The following is a 20,940-nucleotide window of genomic DNA, read 5'->3' on the forward strand; positions in this document are numbered from 1 at the left end:
TTTGTTAACAAAGAGGTGTTACCTTGGGCTCCGTTCTTAACAATTCTGTAACCACTGATGTATCGCCAATCTTCTACTTGTTTTCACACATAATTTGCAGTCTTACACGCTTCTCTGCAGCTTCTCTCCTCCTGCTACCCCCCCAAAAACCCATCTCCATAGAGACTGTGTCAGCTTCCAAAAAGACAAAAAACAAACTAAAAACCAGCAACAAACAACTTAAACATAAACAATCACAAAGAAAGAACAATACAGTATCCACATCTGAACCAAAGAGTAAAACAGTGAAATGTGGATTATTAAATATTAGGTCTCTCTCCTCCAAGTCTCTGTTAGTACATGACTTAATAATTGATCAACAAATTGATTTACTCTGCCTTACAGAAACCTGGTTGCAGCAGGATGATTATGTTAGTTTAAATGAATCAACACCCCCGAGCCATTCTAACTACCAGAAATCTCGAAGCACAGGCCGAGGGGGCGGTGTGGCAGCAATTTTTCACACCAGCCTATTAATTAATGAAAGACCAAGACAGACTTTTAATTCATTTGAAAGCCTGATGCTTAACATTGTCCACCCCAGCTGTGAAACTCAGAAACCAGTCTTACTTGTTATCATCTATCGTCCACCTGGGCCTTACACAGAGTTTCTGTCTGATTTCTCAGACTTTATATCTAATTTAGTTCTGAGCTCAGATAAAATAATTATTGTGGGTGATTTTAACATCCATGTAGATGCTAAAAATGACAGCCTCAACATGGCATTTAATCTGTTATTAGACTCAATTGGTTTCTCTCAAAATGTAAAAGAACCCACCCACCACTTTAATCACACTCTAGATCTTGTTTTAACATATGGCATCGAACCTGAACATTTAACAGTGTTTCCTGAAAACCCTCTCCTGTCTGATCATTTCCTGATAACATTTACTTTTACAATAATTGATTACACAGCGGTGAAGAGTAGACTTTATCAAAGTAGATGTCTTTCTGAAAGCACTGTAACTAAGTTTAAGAATATAATCCACCCACTGTTATCATCTCCAATGCCCTGTACCAACACAGAGCAAAGCAGCTATCTGAACGCTACCCCAACAGAGGTCGATTATCTTGTTAATAATTTCACCTCCTCACTACGTACGACTCTGGATACTGTAGCTCCTGTGAAAACTAAGGCCTCAAATCAGAAGTACCTGACTCCGTGGTATAATTCTGAAACACGTACCCTAAAGCAGATGACTCGTAATCTGGAGAGGAAATGGCGTGTCACAAATCTAGAGGATCATCATTTAGCCTGGAGAAATAGTTTGCTGCTTTATAAGAAAGCCCTCCGCAAAGCCAGAACATCTTACTATTCATCACTGATTGAAGAAAATAAGAACAACCCCAGGTTTCTCTTCAGCACTGTAGCCAGGCTGACAAAAAGTCAGAGCTCTTTTGAGCCAACCATCCCTTTAACGTTAACTAGTAATGACTTCATGAACTTCTTCACAAATAAAATTTTTATCATTAGAGAAAAAATTACCAATAATCATCCCACAGATGTAATATTATCTACAGCTACTCTTAGTACCATTGATATTAAGTTAGACTCTTTTTCTCCAATTGATCTTTCTGAGTTAACTTCAATAATTACTTCCTCCAAACCCTCAACGTGTCTTTTAGACCCCATTCCTACAAAACTGCTCAAAGAAGTCCTGCCATTAATTAATTCTTCGATCTTAAATATGATCAACCTATCTCTAATAATCGGCTATGTACCACAGGCCTTCAAGCTGGCTGTAGTTAAACCTTTACTCAAAAAGCCATCTCTAGACCCAGCAGTCTTAGCTAATTATAGGCCAATCTCCAACCTTCCTTTCATATCAAAAATCCTTGAAAGAGTAGTTGTCAAACAGCTAACAGATCATCTGCAGAGGAATGGTTTATTTGAAGAGTTTCAGTCAGGTTTCAGAGCTCAGCACAGCACAGAAACAGCTTTAGTGAAGGTTACAAATGATCTTCTTATGGCCTCTGACAGTGGACTCATCTCTGTGCTTGTCCTGCTAGACCTCAGTGCAGCGTTCGATACTGTTGATCATAATATCCTATTAGAGCGATTAGAACATGCTGTAGGTATTACAAGTACTGCGCTGCAGTGGTTTGTATCATATCTATCTAATAGACTCCAATTCGTGCATGTAAATGGAGAGTCCTCTTCACACACTGAGGTTAATTATGGAGTTCCACAGGGTTCAGTGCTAGGACCAATTCTGTTTACATTATACATGCTTCCCTTAGGCAGTATCATTAGAAGACATAGCATACATTTTCACTGCTATGCAGATGACACCCAGCTCTATCTGTCCATGAAGCCAGATAACACACACCAATTAGTTAAACTGCAGGAATGTCTTAAAGACATAAAGACCTGGATGGCCGCTAACTTTCTGCTTCTTAATTCAGATAAAACTGAGGTTATTGTACTCGGCCCTGAAAATCTTAGAAATATGGTATCTAATCAGATTCTTACTCTGGATGGCATTACCTTGGCCTCCAGTAACGCGGTGAGGAACCTTGGAGTCATTTTTGACCAGGACATGTCCTTCAATGCACATATTAAACAAATATGTAAGACTGCTTTCTTCCATTTGCGCAACATCTCTAAAATTAGAAATATCCTGTCTCAGAGTGACGCTGAAAAACTAGTTCATGCATTTATTACTTCCAGGCTGGACTACTGTAATTCATTATTATCAGGATGTCCAAAAAACTCACTGAAAAGCCTTCAGCTAATCCAAAATGCTGCAGCAAGAGTCCTGACAGGGACTAGAAAGAGAGAGCATATTTCTCCTGTTTTGGCTTCCCTTCATTGGCTTCCTGTTAAATCCAGAATTGAATTCAAAATCCTGCTCCTCACATACAAGGTCTTAAATAATCAGGCCCCATCTTATCTTAATGACCTTGTAGTACCATATCACCCTATTAGAGCGCTCCGCTCTCGCTCTGCAGGCCTACTTGTTGTTCCTAGAGTATTTAAAAGTAGAATGGGAGGGAGAGCCTTCAGTTTTCAGGCCCCTCTTCTGTGGAACCAGCTTCCAGTTTGGATTCGGGAGACAGACACTATCTCTACTTTTAAGATTAGGCTTAAAACGTTCCTTTTTTCTAAAGCATATAGTTAGGGCTGGACCAGGTGACCCTGAATCCTCCCTTTGTTATGCTGCAATAGATGTAGGCTGCCGGGGGATTCCCATGATGCATTGAGTTTTTCCTTTCCAGTCACCTTTCTCACTCACTATGTATTAATAGACCTCTCTGCATTGAATCATATCTGTTATTAACCTCTGTCTCTCTTCCACAGCATGTCTTTATCCTGTCTTCCTTCTCTCACCCCAACCGGTCGCAGCAGATGGCCGCCCCTCCCTGAGCCTGGTTCTGCCGGAGGTTTCTTCCTGTTAAAAGGGAGTTTTTCCTTCCCACTGTCGCCAAAGTGCTTGCTCATAGGGGGTCATATGATTGTTGGGTTTTTCTCTGTATCTATGAAGCGCCTTGAGGCGACTTTTGTTGTGATTTGGCGCTATATAAATAAAATTGAATTGAATTGAATTGAATAATTCATTTTAGAAACTTGGTTCTGCTTCTTATCAAAACTGTCTTTGAAGTCTTCCTTTCTCTCTTTGTCTGTCACATTGCTTTTTCTATTTTTACTCTTGAAAGACTTAACATCTTACAGTACCTGTATTTCTCTCTTTTTTCCCCTTTTCTCATATATTCAAGGGCCTAACTGTGCTGCTGAATAGGCAGATTAGTGCAGGAAAAGGCGGCTGTGAATAGTGCTGTGCCTCTGTTTCTATTGACCCACTATCTAAGCTCAGGAGAGCGCCTGAGAAGAAAATGTAGCCTACAGTCTGTCTTTCTCCATCCTGAACTCTGCTGCGTTGAACTGAGAATAGTTGCACTCTGCTAAATCCACTAATATCATTGATAGAGCCGCTTTATGTATCAAATAATAAAAAAGTGGGAGGGGGGGGGGGAGACACCAGCTGCAGCAGATGGAGCAGAAACGGGTAAAACTGACATGAGAAAGTTCAATTGAATTGGGATGCAGAGACGGAGAAGTGGTGGCTGGAGCCAAAAATACGATCTCTTGTTATTTTTTTCCATTCTCCCCTATGTCACCCATCCTGTCAGCCTTTTTCTCCTGCTCTGTCCATCATGTCAGGCCACTGTGACTTTGAATCAGTCAAACAGTCAAGCTGTCGCGCTGAGCTCTTAGAGGCAGGCACTATGTGTTGGTTGCCTGCTATTTACTTGACTTTTCAGGATTTCTGATTGAATTATTGGACCAGAAAGTGAATCTATTATTAGAGAAATGGATTTGGTTTTACACAGTGATCTTTGTGTTATTTGCAATGTCACTGTATTTCTGTCTAGCTGGATCAAAATGAAGAAACAAGAGCTTCACACGGGAGCTTTTGGAGGCCTCTTCTGCTATCCAGAAAGGATGTTTCACATGCAGAGGTTAGCTCATGCAGCATGATAAAAACTCACACCATCCTGTGATACATGGAGAGTGCAGTTACACTGTAGCGGTGCAGGAAAGTAGAACTGCTCTGCAGCTCATGCAGTGCAACATGTCACACTCTAAAACTCATCAGATTCCCAAATTACCTCTCCAAGCAGAAAGAGTAACTGCTTGGATTTGCAGTCTCATTTTTCACTGATTAGACTTGGACACTAGACTCACCAGGAAAGCAGGAGCTTTGCCTTTAGGCGTACGCTCTCTTTATCATAAGTTTAGCAGAACCCTGGCTAATGCTTGAACAATATGCCAGTTTATCTGTGCTCCATTTATCGCTTGCTTTGAAAGAGGGTGAAAACCAAATCAAATTCGGCTGAAATAAAGAAACCTCTTAGAACAGCGTAATGGCTTAATGCTTAAAATGTGCCATTTGTCGCGTAGTTGCTGCAGTATGCACCAGATGTGCTGCAGGTACAGTAAATGACGTTTTTCAACTTAGGGACTGATTGCAATTAAATGTCTTCTCTGCTGGAGTCTGGATAATGAAAAGTGAGACGATTACTAAAAAATCCACACATCAGCTTGGAATGACGTCTTTTGGTGATTTACAGAATATCTTTAGTTGAATTGGAAGGTGATGTAGCTCTTCTCAGTAGGTGCTTTTTGATCAGTGTTTTTTGTGCTGATTATGTAAGACTAAGTGGATGCTGGACAGTAACTACATACCTTCCACTACATGGAAATCATGTTGATCGAAGGCATTTTTCTCTTGACATTTGCACTAACAGGAACTCTGAAGTGAAGTACTAGTTGCTGGGTAGTGGTTGGTAATGCAGTGTCGCCTTGTTGTGGTCTTTTCATTTTTTTTCAGCCTCTTCCTTTTCTTTCTGTGCTTTTTGTGACGTGTTCTCTATTTTGCTCTTACCTGTCAAAACTATAATTTCCTCTGGCTTTTTTAATAGATTTCAGGTTATTTAGTTGTGTTGTTTTAAAGGTTGATGTTAAGAGCTCTTGTTTTTGTTAGCGTTACGCCTTTTTGTCCATTTAATGACCAATTAGCATACATTTATCTACACCAGTTATAGTGCACCTACGTTATATTAAGCAAGATGAGTAAGACTACAAAAACGTAGCACCAAAAAGTAGAATGGTTCCCAGGTCCAGCAGTGTACACACAGGCAAAAATACCAGGTACTATCTTGTACAGTTACTAGAATTATGGATAAGTTCCTGCAGTCTGAAAGAACCTGTGTGGAGGACATTTTCTATCCCCCGCCTTCGAAGAACAGTAATGGAACATTACAGAATAAGGAAAGAGTAAGCAGGATTTATTCTTTTTTTCTTTTTTTTTTTTTTTTTACAGGAAGCTGAGAAACTGTGAGCTGTAAACATGGGGCTTCATTTTGTTTCCAGTTGTTCTTTCCCCCTCTTACATGTAAAGGGTCAGTTAATGGTAACACCTCGAGGGAGCAGAGCAACGCAGGACAAGAAGAAAACAAAGATGATGCGAAGGAAAGCGAGCTAAAATGGGCACGCTCATCATAGATTCCTCTTGAAGTGTCTTTCACAGAGGGTGGGTGGAGCAAGCCTGCAGTGATTTCACCTTCATACATGCTAACATCAATGGGGGACTGCTGTCTGACCCTACACAAGAGCCTCTCTAGGGAGCATAAGGTTGGTAGGAGAGGAGCATGAGTGTATAGTAGGCGGGAAATTTGTTGTTACTGAAGCACTTTCATGTGGCGTTCTAAAAGTTGTGTTGATGTTCTACATTTCGTTTGTATTTCTGAATACTGTGATTGTCTGTGTGTGCTTATGTGGTAATCAGAGCAACAGTAACAATGTCAGACTTCAAACACTGGTAACAATAACTGCTGTTCCACTGTGATGAGAAAGGCCTAAACATTCTCCAGAGAGCAGCCTGACTGGAACAATGAGCCTCGTATTGCCCTTAATTTTCTGAAAATGAGTCTAAACCTTCTGTGATGAGCTAATGTCCAAAACATCAGGTAGATTAAGGTAGTGAACAAAAAACATCATGCCAATTGTAGCCTGAGCATTTCAAAGGTTACTGTGTCTGATGTGGGCCTGTCTGATCATTACTGTGTTTTCTTTGAAAGTAAAATCTCAGCCCACACAAATATATCAACAACAGTGATCACAAAACGGTGTATAACTGAACACAGTAGTGCAATTTTTAACCAGGTCTTCCCATTAACACCTGACCTGCCCAGAGGGTCAGTCAATGAGCTCGTCAATAGCTTCAATGCTAACATGTTAAATGTAATGGACACTATTGCTCCCATTAAGGTGAAGGTTATCTCTGGAAGGAAAAAGTCTCCATGGAGAAACTCCACACTGGTGAAAAAAGAAAAAAGAGAGTGTAGGAAAGCTGAGCGCAGATGGAGAAAAACAAACCTCCAGGTTCATTATGACATCTATAAAGAGAAACTTCACAATTATAATTTACAACTGAGGAATGCAAGGAGGTCCTACTTCTCTGACATCATCACTAAAAACAGCCATAATGCTCGGGTCTTATTTTCTACAGTTGACAGGCTAACAAACCCTCCTGTGTCAGTGGCAGCTGAACTTCATTCGACCATGGCCTGCAATGACTTTGCCAAATTCTTCACTGAAAAAATCCAAAAGATTAGACAAGCAATTGGTACATCAACAGCAGATCCAGGATATGTACTGTGTCCACCAAAAAACTGTTTAAACACCATGAAACAGTTTCAACCTATTAACAGCAAAGACCTGGAGGACATCTTAGGTCAACTGAACTCCTCCTCCTGCTGTTTAGATGTCCTGCCAACAAGTTTTTTCAAAAAGGTCTCAAAGACTTTAGAGTCAGACCTGTTACAGATCGTCAACTTTTCTTTATTATCAGGTGTGTTTCCAGAATCACTAAAAACTGCTGTAATCAAACCTATACTGAAAAAGGACAATCTTGACAAGACACAAATGAACAACTACAGGCCGATCTCAAATCTCCCGTTTTTAAGTAAGATCATTGAAAAAGCAGTTTCTCAACAGCTCAGTTACTTCTTAAAACAGAATAATTGCTACGATGCCTTCCAGTCAGGTTTTAGACAGAACCACAGCACTGAAACCGCTCTGACCAAAGTGTTTAATGACATATGTCTGAATACAGACAGTGGAAAAATGTCAGTCCTAGTTTTACTGGATCTCAGTGCAGCATTTGATACAGTTGACCACAACATATTACTCAAACGACTGGAGAACTGGACAGGTCTTTCAGGAACTGTACTAAACTGGTTCAAAACATACGTAGAAAACAGGAAATACTTTGTATCAATAGGTAACTTCACATCTGAGCAGACAAGTATCACATGTGGAGTTCCCCAAGGTTCCATCTTGGGACCCCTTCTGTTTAACATCTACATGCTCCCACTGGCACAGATTATAAACAACAACAAAATAAACTATCACAGCTATGCAGATGACACACAAATATATATCACAATGTCACCAGGAGACCGAGGCCCTGTACAGGCTCTTGGTAAATGCATTGAGGAAATCAATGACTGGTTGTGCCACAATTTTCTCCAGCTAAACAAAAACAAAACTGAGGTAATAGTCTTTGGTGCCAAAGAAAAACGATTACAGGTCACCAGAGAACTTCAATCTATACATCTAAAAACCACAAACCAGGCGAGAAATTTGGGTGTAGTGATGGATGCAGACCTAAACTTAGAAAAACACATTAAGACAATAACAAAGTCAGCTTACTATCACCTCAAGAATATATCAAGGATAAAAGATCTGATGTCTCAACAGGACCTGGAAAAACTAGTCCATGCATTCATCTTTAGTAGGCTTGATTACTGTAACAGCATCTTTACAGGTCTACCTAAAAAATCAGTCAGACAACTACAGCTCATTCAGAACTCTGCTGCTCGAGTCCTCACTAAGACCAAAAAAGTGGACCACATCAGTCCAGCTCTGAGGTCCTTACACTGGCTGCCTGTCCGTCAGAGGATAGACTTTAAAGTTCTGATGCTGGTCTATAAAGCTCTGAATGGTTTAGGACCAAAATACATCAATGACCTCCTGACCCAGTATGAACCATCCAGATCCCTCAGGTCATCTGGATCCGGTCTTTTATCAGTTCCCAGAGTCAGAACCAGACACGGAGAAGCTGCATTCAGCTTTTATGCTCCTTATATCTGGAACAAACTCCCAGAAAGCCTCAGATCAGCTGAAACACTCAGTTTATTTAAATCCAGGTTGAAGACTCACCTGTTCTCAGCTGCATTTGAATAAAGCACCAAATCCACACTTTAAGCTTAAATTTCAAAACTTACATTTAACTACTGATTTTATCTACTGTTCTGATTTTATCTGTTTTGATTTTATATACTGTTGTTTGTTTGTTTGTTAATTAGTTAGTTAGTTTATTTGCTTGTTTTATTCAATTTTAAATCATGCTTTTTATTTGTTCTTGTTTCTAATGTCTCTGTAAAGCACTTTGAATCACCTTGTTGTTGAATTGTGCTATACAAATAAACTTGCCTTGCCTTGCCTTTCATTATAACACATTGCATGTGTGGTTCAGCAGTTAACTGGCTTTTTTTAAAATCAAATTTGTCAACAGTGAATACATTCCTATAATAGGGATTCTGTGTGTGTGCATTTTAAAAAAAATCCCCTCTTGTCCTTGTGAGCCGTCTTTATTCTTTCAAGATTGGGTCGTCTACCAGAGGCCTGGAAGCTTGTATCTTTGCTGTTCCTAGGACTGCGCTCTTCTGGAAAGAGATCTGTTGTTCCCGGGATCTGCTGGAGCCACTTGCCTAGCTTTGGGGTCACTGCACCGAGTGCTCCTATTACCACTGGGACCACTGTTACCTTCACCCTCCAAATCTTCTTGAGTTCTTCTTTGAGCCCTTCGTACTTCTCCAGCTTCTCATGTTGCTTCTTCCTGATGTTGCTGTCATTCGGTATCGCTACAGGTGTCTTCCTCTGCTTGTCCACCACCACTATGCCCAGTTGGTTAGCCATCACTGGTTTGTCCATCTGTATCTGGAAGTATCATCAGGGCATACTCAGCACAGATGTTTCTGTATACTAAGCTTGGTTATGGCGTTCCATGTATGCCCTTGTCTGCTAGCATCTTACACCCTGCTGTTATGGTAAATGGACTGGTTCTTATACAACGCTTTTCTACTCTTCTGAGCACTCAAAGCGCTTTACACAACTTGTGCATTCACCCATTCACACAAGCACATTGTTCTAAGTGCTTTTCTAAGTAGCATTCACACACATTCATACTCCGATGGATGCATCTGGTTAATATCTTACCCAAGGATATTTGGGAAGCCAGGAATTGAACCAGGATCAGTAGATGACCTGCTCTACCGCCTGAGCTACAGCCACATGTGCTGGATTGTCACAGAGGCATCTTAACACAGCCTGCACCTGGGGTCTTGTCTGGGGAAGTAGACCCCAACCTCTATGGATCTTGTAGTGCCATGATTAGCACAGAGGCACTAATCATGGCAGCACAGGGACAAGCTGTTTTGGTCCTGCTTTGTCCAGCCAGCGGTAGGATTTCTGGATATCAGCCAGTTTGCTCTATCTGCTGGTGGGGCAAATTATTATTATTGTTGTTGTTATTTATGGACTGGTTGGCTAAGATTAATGGCAGGAAATTGATGGATGGCCTAATGACACACAAAGGAGAAATTTAACATTTCTTGGCTACTTTCTGGTCCTCATTTTTTCATGAAACACTTGTGTTACCTTTAGTGTCTCTAGTTTTCTCTATAGTTAGCATAATTACTTCTGGGTCTTTAATGCTTTATTCCTTCCCCTGTGTTAGACTCCAGTGACTGTTGCTATGTTTTGCAGGATCTTTCAACCTTGAGAAAATGCTTTCTTGCAAAGTGGTCAATTTTCTGTCTGCTCTGTTTGTTTTCGTCATCAAGGTACTCATCGCATTGAAGGCAACACTTCCTGCCTGGAGGAGCAAAAGCCTCCCACACCAGCTTCAGTTACATACAGTCTACTTCAACCAAAAGGCTGTAGGGGGAAAGGAAAATACAAGGGGAGATTAAATATATATGCCTGAGCGAGAAAAGTATGAAAGGTTGACTGAGGTGGAAGATGAGCTGGAGAGAGAGAAGATTGACCTCATGCTGACAGTGCACATCCCTGCAAGCTTTGGTCAGGTCTCAAAGAAAGCACTGCTGTCTTTACACTGATTTCCACAGCTGTTTGGTGGTCGACTGGAGCGACCTGGGGATATCGCATGTCACCCGTCTATAGTGCAACATGAGCTCAGACAGCGGAAAGTCAGGATGTCTCATTGAGGGGAACAATTGATCCAACGGTAAGTGTTGGAGGAAAACCAGGCAGGTCTAACCACATCAGACCAACTTTAACATGCCATATGTCAAGAGTCTTTCTGAATAATTCATTATTCTTCACATACTAAAATTAAGGACATTTTAATATCTTGATTTAAAGAAAAAAACATACATTTTGAACATTTTTCTAGTAGATCAAACACTATATCTCTAATGTGTGTGCATCAGATACAAAGAGATACATGAAAGACAAGAAACATCTGCAATCTAAACATCTGCAGCTCCATAGGAAGGGGAAAGGAACTGTGTTGGCTAAAGCTGGGACTCCAAGAGGAAATGAACAAGCGTATTGCTGGTTATGTGATAAACAGTTGCTAGAAATATCAACTCAACATGAAATTAGGTAAAGTCAACACATTTAAATTTGGTTGGACCGCAGGATTCCTGGATACTGGACAACAAAGGAGCTGCTTTTTTTTTTTTAAGCCCGTCTTGTCTCGGATCTTTTGCTATCAGAATCATGATTTGAATGCACTTTTTATTTTGTTGTTCAACCCTATAAGATACATTTTTACTTGGTCTCATTTTTTATCTGCCATTGCTTTGATCTTTTCCTGACTAAACCTTATTTGTGTTGCCATCATAATGGGAAAACTTAAGTCTAGGACACTTGAGGGTTTTAGATCTCTTTAGAAGTCTTGAAGCTATAGATGGGATTCTTAAAACCTGCTTAAGATTTTCTTGTGTTGCTCCAAATATTAACAAAAGAACAACTTAAGAAAAAATTAATTAAATCCCAGATTTGTATTTTACTAACGTCAGTGGGTACACTTCGAATCCCGATTTACATGTGCTGAACTAAACACTATTGGATGAGGAATAATGAAACGGCGCTGTTTCTCCCTTAATTGCCACAGATTGATGCAGAGCATAACCTGCACAGACTCTGCACACAGGATACTGTGAGCCCTACCTCTAGGTTTACAGTTTCAACATTAAACTCAGTGTAAGTAGAACACGTTTTTGCTCTGCCATGATTGAGCGTAAGATCAGGGATTGAAGATTTAACCTTTGGGCTATTAAATGACTTAGAAACAAACTACTAAGCTACCCTTCTGCTCTGCTCATGGCAGCAGTCTGTTCTAATGGTGGCAACCAAGAAACATCAAGACATCTTTTTGATGATGCCATTGATGCCATCACATTTTAGTGTTTATTCTGCTTTTGATTATAATGCCACAGCCTGTTCTACAAAAAAGCTGATGGGGAGCTGCTGCGAGGCACATATGAAGCACAGCTTGCTGCATCTGGATCTTTTTGAAACATCGTTCAGCTCACCTTGTAAAAGATCACATAATGGTGTGAATGCTTTCTGTGGCAGTAACAAAGGAATTCAGGTTTCAGAAACAGCTGTTAGTTTACAGCGGTGAGAATCAAATGAAAGCAGAGAAATAACCAGTGTGGGGCTTTGTATTTGTTATATTTGATCACGAAAAAGCAACTTAGGTCGTTGGAGATGGATGTGTGGACATAAATACTGTGTTGATAGTTGCAACTACTGCAGCTGTTCTTTATGTACAACCTGCCTTCTAAAATTTGCCAGCACAAAATATGGCCAAGGCAGCAGTTTTTTGTTTTTCTTATAGAGAAACTGTGTAAAACTTTAATGGACAATATATTGGAAGGAAAAAAACAAACAACAAATTAGAATTAGATGGAAATTACTACTCCACTCCCCTCCCTAAACAAAGAAATAAAAAATAAATCCATGCACAACACTGCAGAAGTTTACTAGAAATTTGCAGTGATGTATGCAGAAGGTTCAGGTCCTTAAATAACATTGCAAATACCGCCCATCATTCTTAGAATTTCTCAATCTTTTGAACATAAAACATACTGTACTGCATATTGTCTATTACTGTCTAAGGATCTTACCAGACTGTCCAGGTGGAGGTATTCCAGATGGGATTCTGGGCAGGTACAGTAGCACTGTGAGAACACCTGCTCTGCTTCCCCAGCATGGCTCCATGGCTATGGGCTTCGGCACTGCCTACAAACAGAACACACAGACAGGGACAAAAAGGATCAACACATTAAGTATGCAACAAGTAGGCAGTGGTGTGATTTGTATGTACACAGTACTCCTATAGGTTAACAGAACAGCAAGCCAGTCAATTTGAAGGATGTAGCAGACATCCTCAACTCAAGCTGTGGTGCCCAGATCCCTGCTGCCAACATCCCCATGAGCAAAGCTCCCAGCTGGGGGAAGCAGGCTGACTGGCAGCCTGTGGAGCTGCACCTGCTGTGCAGCTGATTTAGATGGAGACCATCTTATCAGGCTCTCCAGGTGAGTGCACAGAAACAGGCGTTAAAATATCAGCTGCACCGCCCCTTCTGCTAATGCCTTGTGTTTTTCTACAAGCCCCAAACACAGACACAGATTTATATATAAAAAACAACTTTGTTTCCTCTGTTTCCATTGATCCATCCATCAAGCAAGCAATCCGTAATCATCAGTTAGTTCTGCATTCAAACAGGTGTTGCAATTGATTTTAAATTCCTGAACACAAACCTTTACCTTATTTAACCACATTTAAATATGGTAAAAAATGAAAGCTATGAAGTTTTAAAAAATATAAGGACACCACATCATCCCTGTGCAGTCCTACTAGGACTCACTACATGTAGTTTTCCTTACTGTCTGTGTAATACCTAAATGTCTAATAGAGTTGTGTTTCCTTTCATCTGAATACACAACAAGGATAAGAGTCACTGATATATTGATCTGGTTTGACCCGCCTGCTGCACTGTACCACAGAGGTCACAGGGATGGACTCTGTTTAGTACTGCAGTCTGTGGGAAAGTGGCATGCTCACATATTGTATGCATAAATACATAATTTTCTTATTACAACTTTTTCTTTCAATTTATTGCCTTGTTTACCCTTTCTCTCTGCTTTTTCTGATCCATCCTCTTTTCCGTGTGGAAATCAGGAGACAAGAACATTCAGAGAATCTGCAAATGCAGTCTAGTTTTTGTGTTTTAATATACACTATTCTGTGTTGTTACTTTTAAAGAAAGTGAAATACAGTAGCAGTTTGATAAAACAAATGAAGACAATATATGTATGTATATCTATGGTATACAACGCTGCCCTGGGGCGCTTCTGTCAGTGCGCCCCAGGGCAGCTGTGGCTACAATGTAGCTTGCCATCAGTGTTGGTCAAGTTACTTGAAAAAAGTAATCAGTAACTAATTACTGGACTCAGCGGTCCTGTTGCTCTATTTTCACCTGTAAAGCAGGAGCAGGGTAAGCGGAGGTTTACCCTGGTGCAGGTGTGCTGCGGTCAGTTGAAGAATCCGCGAATTTCTCTGTGAATTTCCCGGAAGTTTAGGGGTTTTTTTTCGCTGTAAAAAGAAGTTTTCTTCCCACGCACGATGGACGCTAATGTTTTTGTCACTTTTTATGGAATCAAACTCAAAGTAAGGTCAGTAATTCCACGCTTTAAACGCTGCACGCTCATATTCTCTCCCACAATCGATATGTGATCCATTGTTGATCTGCACACAGCTGCTGTCACTAACGGCGCACTCGCTTACATCACTGTCGTGAGACATTCTCGCAAAAAAATCACGGTTTTAGTAACGTAGTAACGCAGTGTTCCTACGGGAAAGTAACGGTAATCTAATTACAGTTTTTGCAATAGTAATCCCTTACTTTACTTGTTACTTGAAAAAGTAATCAGATTACAGTAACGCGTTACTGCCCATCTCTTCTTGCCATCACCAGTGTGTGAATGTGTGTGTGAATGGGACTAAGTAAAGCGCTATACAAATGCAGGCCATTTAACATACAGTGCTATGCAAAAGTATTGAGTATCTCATTACTTCAGACTTTGCTTGGAAAATGGGAAATATGCACATCAATTTTTTAAAACACACTGAAACTTAGTATTCAAAGTTTTTTTTACCTCAAAATTCTACATACAATGACCCATACTGAAAAAACTTGCTTGATTTCTTTGCAAATGTATTTACAATGAAAAACAAATAAAACCTGTACATGACTATTCACAGTCTTTGACATGAAGATCAGTTGAAAATTGCAAATCAAGCTCAGTATCATCCTGCTTCTACTGATCAGATATTAGATGTTTCTACAACTTGTAGTCCACTTCAGTATATTGGACATAATTTGGATGGTGTGCCTGTCTTTATAAGGTCCCATAGTTGACAGTGTATGTCAGAGCACAAATGAAGCCATGGAGTCCAAGAAAAAGACCAAGACAGGATTGCATCGAGGTACAGAAACAATCTGTAGCATTGAAGGTCTCAGTGAACACAATGGCCTCCATCATCCACAAATGGAAGGCGTTTGAAACCACCAAGACTTTTCCTAGAGCTGGCTCCAAAGCCAGTCTAAGCAATCAGGTTAAATGGTTCTTAGTTGGCAAGTGAAAAGGACGGTCACTCAAGCGTTGTTCAGCGGAGAGAGGAGAACCTTCCTGGAGAACAACCATTTCTGCAGCACTCCACCAATCAGGCCTGTATGATAAAGCCTCACGGAAGCTACTCCTCTGTAAAAGGCACGTGACAGTCTGCCTGGAGTTTTCCAAAAGGTGCCTTGAAGGACACTCAAATTATGAGAAACAAAATCCCCCAGTTTAAGGGTAGAACTCTTTGGCCTAAATGCCAAGCATCATGTCTAGAGGAAATTGGCAGCACTCATCACCTGGCCAATACCGTTCCTAAATGAAGCATAGTGGTGGCAGCATCATACTGTGGGGAGGTTTATCATCAGCAAAAACTGGGAGACTAAAGATGAATGCTTCAATGTACAGAGACATCCGACTCCAGAGTGCTCTGGAACTCAGACTGGGGTTAAAGTTAATCTTCCAACAGGACAACCACCTTAAGCACATAGCCAAGATAACAAAGGAGTGGCTTCAATATCATTGTGTGATTGTCACAGACTTGAAGGTAAAAAACCTGAACTCATTTGAACATCTCTGGAAATATCTGAAATTGGCTGTGCACGGACGCTCCCCATCGAACCTGATGAAGCTGGAGCAGTACTGCAAAGACAAATGGGAGAAATGGGCTAGAAATAGGTGTGTCAAGCATGTGGCATCACAACCACAGGTTTTGAGAGTGTAATCGCTGCCAAAGGTGCTTCAACAAAGTACTGAGCACAGGCTGTGAACACCTATGTTTATGGTATGTTGTTTATTTTTCATTTGAGGGGTTGATCAAGTCATACAGAAAATGACTCTTCACATTTGTGTTGCTAAAATTGGTTCTACAAATCATAGGATGTATTTAGTTTTTCACAGGACTGCTTAGAGATGTCTGCAAACTTTTCTTTCCAATGTCTGCACTTTGCGTTGGCTCTGGTGAGTGTTTTGCATAGCTTGGTTATAGCACAGTGAAATTTTGCAGAGTGACATGACTTTTTTTTTTTTTTTTTTTAGAAAAATCAAACACATGGTAGAACATTAAATATTAAACACACAAATGCTGAATGCACAATTGCACATTGGTATAATACTGTGGTTAACATGGGCAGCTCAAAGCACAACTCTGTCAAACTGAATAAATTCATAACAGGCCGCTGTGAGAAAACACCATCTGTGCGTACAAAAGTAAATAAAGGTAGCTCTCCAACTATGGGATTACTACGGGTGACCTTAGATTCTAATAACTTAAAATTCAATGAGACTGATTTCAACTCTCCAACACTGAGTACAATGTTTGTATGTTAAACACTGTAAATATAAGTAGTGGGCAGCACAGTGGGCTTTTATCAAAAAAGTGATCAAATTAACAGAGCACTTGGACCAGCTTGGTACAGGACACACACACGCACACACACACAAACTCCCCTGCAGTGCTAATAGGTTTAAGTGCTGGAGTGTACAGCGTAATTAGAAGCTGGAAGCTCCTCTATTTGTTTAGTGTTTCCAGAGTGTCAGGAAATGATGAATACTCTGCTAACTAGAAAGACACATGCACACACTTAACTGAGTTTGTAACTACCACTTCTTATTAGCAAACACTCTTTGTCCTGATTGAGATAATACACAGACAAACAAATGAGTCATTGTTCTGCTGAGGATTGTTAAGTGAGAGGTTGAGGAAGATAATATGGGAAAGAAAGGAATGGCATCAAATGAACAACAGGTGCTTGTTAGACCTGAAAATTACACTTGCATACTTCACTCATCAACATATATCAAACTGCTCACTTTTATTTATTTCCTTCATTGTGGTTTATACTTTTACCTGAATGCATCGTTTCCAAAGCAACAGCAGCCCTTCTGACTGTGTGTGTGTGTGTGTTTGTATAGTTATGGCCCACTAGTTTCTTTAATCTGAGATGCATAGACTGCAACCCACAAGGAATGAGAACACACACTCGCAATCATGTTCGCATTACATCTTGTTTACGAGACACTATTTCCCCCAGGAAATTACTCGTTACTATTGCATGGGGTCATTAAAATTCAAACGTAAGGAAACAGTAAAAATATCTGCAGAGTCACATAAAGGTCACAAGTGCATGTGTTAGGAGCACCTAGTATAAAATATAAGAGGTAAGAAACAAGTTTTGCTTAAGAAAATGTGGTATTTTCTACTTTAACTATGGCTTAAAATCCTTTGGGAACTTCACTCAATATGCACTAAAGTGTCATAAACAGGCCAAAATAGAAAACACGAAAACTTTTACTGTAGATTGTCATCTGTAAGTGATATGACTGCCATTTTCTGGCATGTTCTGATGAAGAAAACACGGTGAAAACATCAGTGTGTTTGTTGACTTGGCCAGAAATTAAAGTGTTAAAAATAAATTTGGTGGCCATGCCAGAGCAGTGGCAGTGGGGTTGAGGTCTAGACTTTGACTGGTTGTTGTAACACCTTGATTTTTTTCTTTGGCTGCAGTTCTTGGACTCATCGTCCCGTTGTGTCCCATTTTGGGCAATACGTTTGCTGTTGGACAGATGGCCTCACACTTGATTCGCACTGCAGGCCTACTTGTTGTTCCTAGAGTATTTAAAAGTAGAATGGGAGGCAGAGCCTTCAGTTTTCAGGCCCCTCTTCTGTGGAACCAGCTTCCAGTTTGGATTCGGGAGACAGACACTATCTCTACTTTTAAGATTAGGCTTAAAACTTTCCTCTTTGCTAAAGCATATAGTTAGGGCTGGACCAGGTGACCCTGAATCCTCCCTTAGTTATGCTGCAATAGACGTAGGCTGCCGGGGATTCCCATGATGCATTGAGTTTTTCCTTTCCAGTCACCTTTCTCACTCACTATGTGTTAACAGACCTCTCTGCATCGAATCATATCTGTTATTAACCTCTGTCTCTCTTCCACAGCATGCCTTTATCCTGTCTTCCTTCTCTCACCCCAATCGGTTGCAGCAGATGGCCCCGCCCCTCCCTGAGCCTGGTTCTGCCGGAGTTTTCTTCCTGTTAAAAGGGAGTTTTTCCTTCCCACTGTCACCAAAGTGCTTGCTCATAGGGGGTCATATGATTGTTGGGTCTTTCTCTGTATCTATTATTGTACGATCTACTGTACAATATAAAGCACCTTAAGGCAACTGCTGTTGTGATTTGGTGCTATATAAATAAAATTGAATTGAATTGAATTAGAATCTTTTATTAAAAATTACTTCTATATTCTCGAACAACAATTTCTGAACAATTTCATTTTTCTATATCAGCTTTGATGTCCAAACTTTTTTTACTTTTTACTTTAGCCACAGTGAGCATCTCACGGGAAATGATATTCAGCATCCTGTTATTTCATCACTGTGGTGGAAACACTTTAGAAAGCTGTGGCATCCTCACATGCACTATTTTACAGTTTCTTGAGTCTGGCTTTTTCCCACTTTTCTTGCCTTTGAGGTGCAGTCTTCTCTCTTACATCACTGTCACCGCTGTCTCCGTTTTACCTGCAGGTAAACGGGTCTCATTACAGAGAAACTGGAGGTGGGATAGTATGCAGATTGTCTGCATTTAGTTTGCAGAAGCTTGTTGGCTTAGATTGATGTCCATTCACCAACACAGAACAAAATAGGTTGGTGCATATGTTTTATGAATGGTAATTTTGGATACGCACTTGTTTTTCGCTCAGGGTAAGAACATTTCTATGCAAATCTTAGTAAATGAATCTCCTTGTTGCAGAAAACTTGTTAGCATAGTAGTTTGTGTTACTGTGTTCTTTTTTTACCTGGAAAGCCTTCTGAACAAGTATGGCTTGTTCAGTCTTTCTAACTGTTCTGTGATGAACTTTCACATTGAACATGCTAATTGAGGCCTTTATAGTCTGAGGTGTAGTTCTGGGGGTCTGACCATGGGGAGAAGCTGCTCCAGCATCCACTATTGGAAGGATTGTGGCATTGTGTTAACGCAAACCTGAATGCTCCAGACCAGCAAACTGCTAAAACCTTCTGCTGATGATCAGATATGATGAGCAATGGAAGCAGTAGTGGAGGAGTAGTGATAGAGCCTGGTTCTGCCGGAGGTTTCTTCCTGTTAAAGGGTTTTTTTTCCTTCCCACTGTCATGAAAGAGATTGCTCATAGGGGGGTCATATGATTGTTGGGTTTTTCTCTGTAGGTAAAGCGCCTTGAGGTGACTGTTGTTGTAATTTGGCGCTGTATAAATAAAAAAGAATTGAATTGAATTAAGCATGTACTTAGTTTTTTTTTTTTTTTTTTTTTTTTTTACAGGACTGCACACTGCACAGAGTCCTGTGGAAGACATGGGGTTTTCATAAATGTATTAACATGTGTCAAACTGCACTTTAAAACAACTTGCTATTTATTGTGAGTTTGTTTCACTGTCTAAGAAGGCAGAATACATTCTGCAGTCAGGCATACATTTGCTGCTCTTTGTTTTAACATACAGTTGCAGAGTTTATGACCACACCACTCCCTGCCACGACCAGGAAGGGCAACATAAGGTGATTCAAAGATTAACCAATAGATCACACTTGAGACATCTTTAAGGTATTTACTGAGTGAGTACCTTTTACTTGTGAATAAAAGAGACTCATCTTTAAACTTAATAAAGAGATCTTAACACATCTCTAACAAAACACCATTGCCTTTTGCACAAATGTAGACTGTCCTATAGTGCCTTGAGTAGTGAACCTGAATAGAGGAACCATGATATAGTATGAAAAGCTTGTCTACTAGTAAACAGTTACAGCAATGCACCTACTGACCAATATCTGCAAACACACACACGCACACACTGTTTACATTGATTTTTGTGTGAGCAGTGCAATTAGCAGTTCAGCTTAAAAAACATAACAAGCTGGACTATTTTATTTTTCTGTCTAATAGCAGTCTTATCAGTTCTGCAAAATGACAAATCTAATAGTAGTGTGTGTGTGCACAGCGTACAGTGCGTGCGTCTTTCTATGGTATATTGACTTCATGCTAGCGTGTGTGTGTGAGATAGTAAATGACATAGCATAACCAGTGTGACAACTGTAGGAACTTTCTCTGGCTCCTTTCCCAAAGTAATCAAGGTAAGTAAGAGGGAGCGAGGAGTGGGGAGGGGAGGGGGGTGACTGTGCTGGGGGAAGAGGGGGGTAAACATGAACCAAAGAAAAAAAAGGGCTGAGTACAGAAATTAGTAAGGTTAGAAAGGAGAGTCAGGTGGGTGGTGTCCAGGTAGCAATTTAAGTGTAGAGCAAATTCGTGCTGAGCTGTGTGTGTAGTATAAAAGCTTTCTCAGCTGATAGTGACCGAGTAGAGATGAAGGTTCTGACCTGACAGAGAGAGAGAGACAACACACTCTCAGTGTCTCTTACTCTCATTTTATTTATATTTTAAATATTAAATGTCACTGAAGCCCAGACAACAGCTTTTGCTGACTGTGTGCAATGTTGAAATTGGCTACTTGGCAATACTGAGCTATTTCGCTCCCTCATTCTATAAAGAATTACTGGAAATAATCCAGAAAGATTGTTGTTTTTAAGCATGCAGCTCTTGGAGCTTTGGCCCCATCTTTGGGAATGCCAAAGCTGTCTTGATGTATTTATTCATTTGTTCCATGCATATTATTAATACAATGTAATTTTACAGACACAAAATGAT

The 20,940-nt window shown here is 40.3% G+C and overlaps 1 protein-coding gene across 2 annotated transcripts in view; it reads right to left on the reverse strand.

Annotated features, from left to right (window-relative positions):
• Nucleotides 1-20,940, reverse strand: part of atrnl1a (attractin-like 1a) — a 329,857-nt gene that overhangs the window by 11,192 nt on the left and 297,725 nt on the right. For both annotated transcript variants that reach the window (XM_086258788.1, XM_086258787.1), the window contains one exon: nucleotides 12,769-12,883. In XM_086258788.1, the coding sequence (XP_086114914.1) occupies nucleotides 12,769-12,883 (115 nt within the window). The remainder of the gene's footprint in view (nucleotides 1-12,768; nucleotides 12,884-20,940) is intronic.

Source organism: Aulonocara sp. 'chitande type north' Nkhata Bay, linkage group LG13 (genome assembly GCF_057382095.1).
Source record: "Aulonocara sp. 'chitande type north' Nkhata Bay isolate Kocher_YH1m ecotype deep benthic linkage group LG13, A_spYH_male_GT1.1, whole genome shotgun sequence".
Classification (NCBI taxonomy): Eukaryota; Metazoa; Chordata; class Actinopteri; order Cichliformes; family Cichlidae; genus Aulonocara; species Aulonocara sp. 'chitande type north' Nkhata Bay.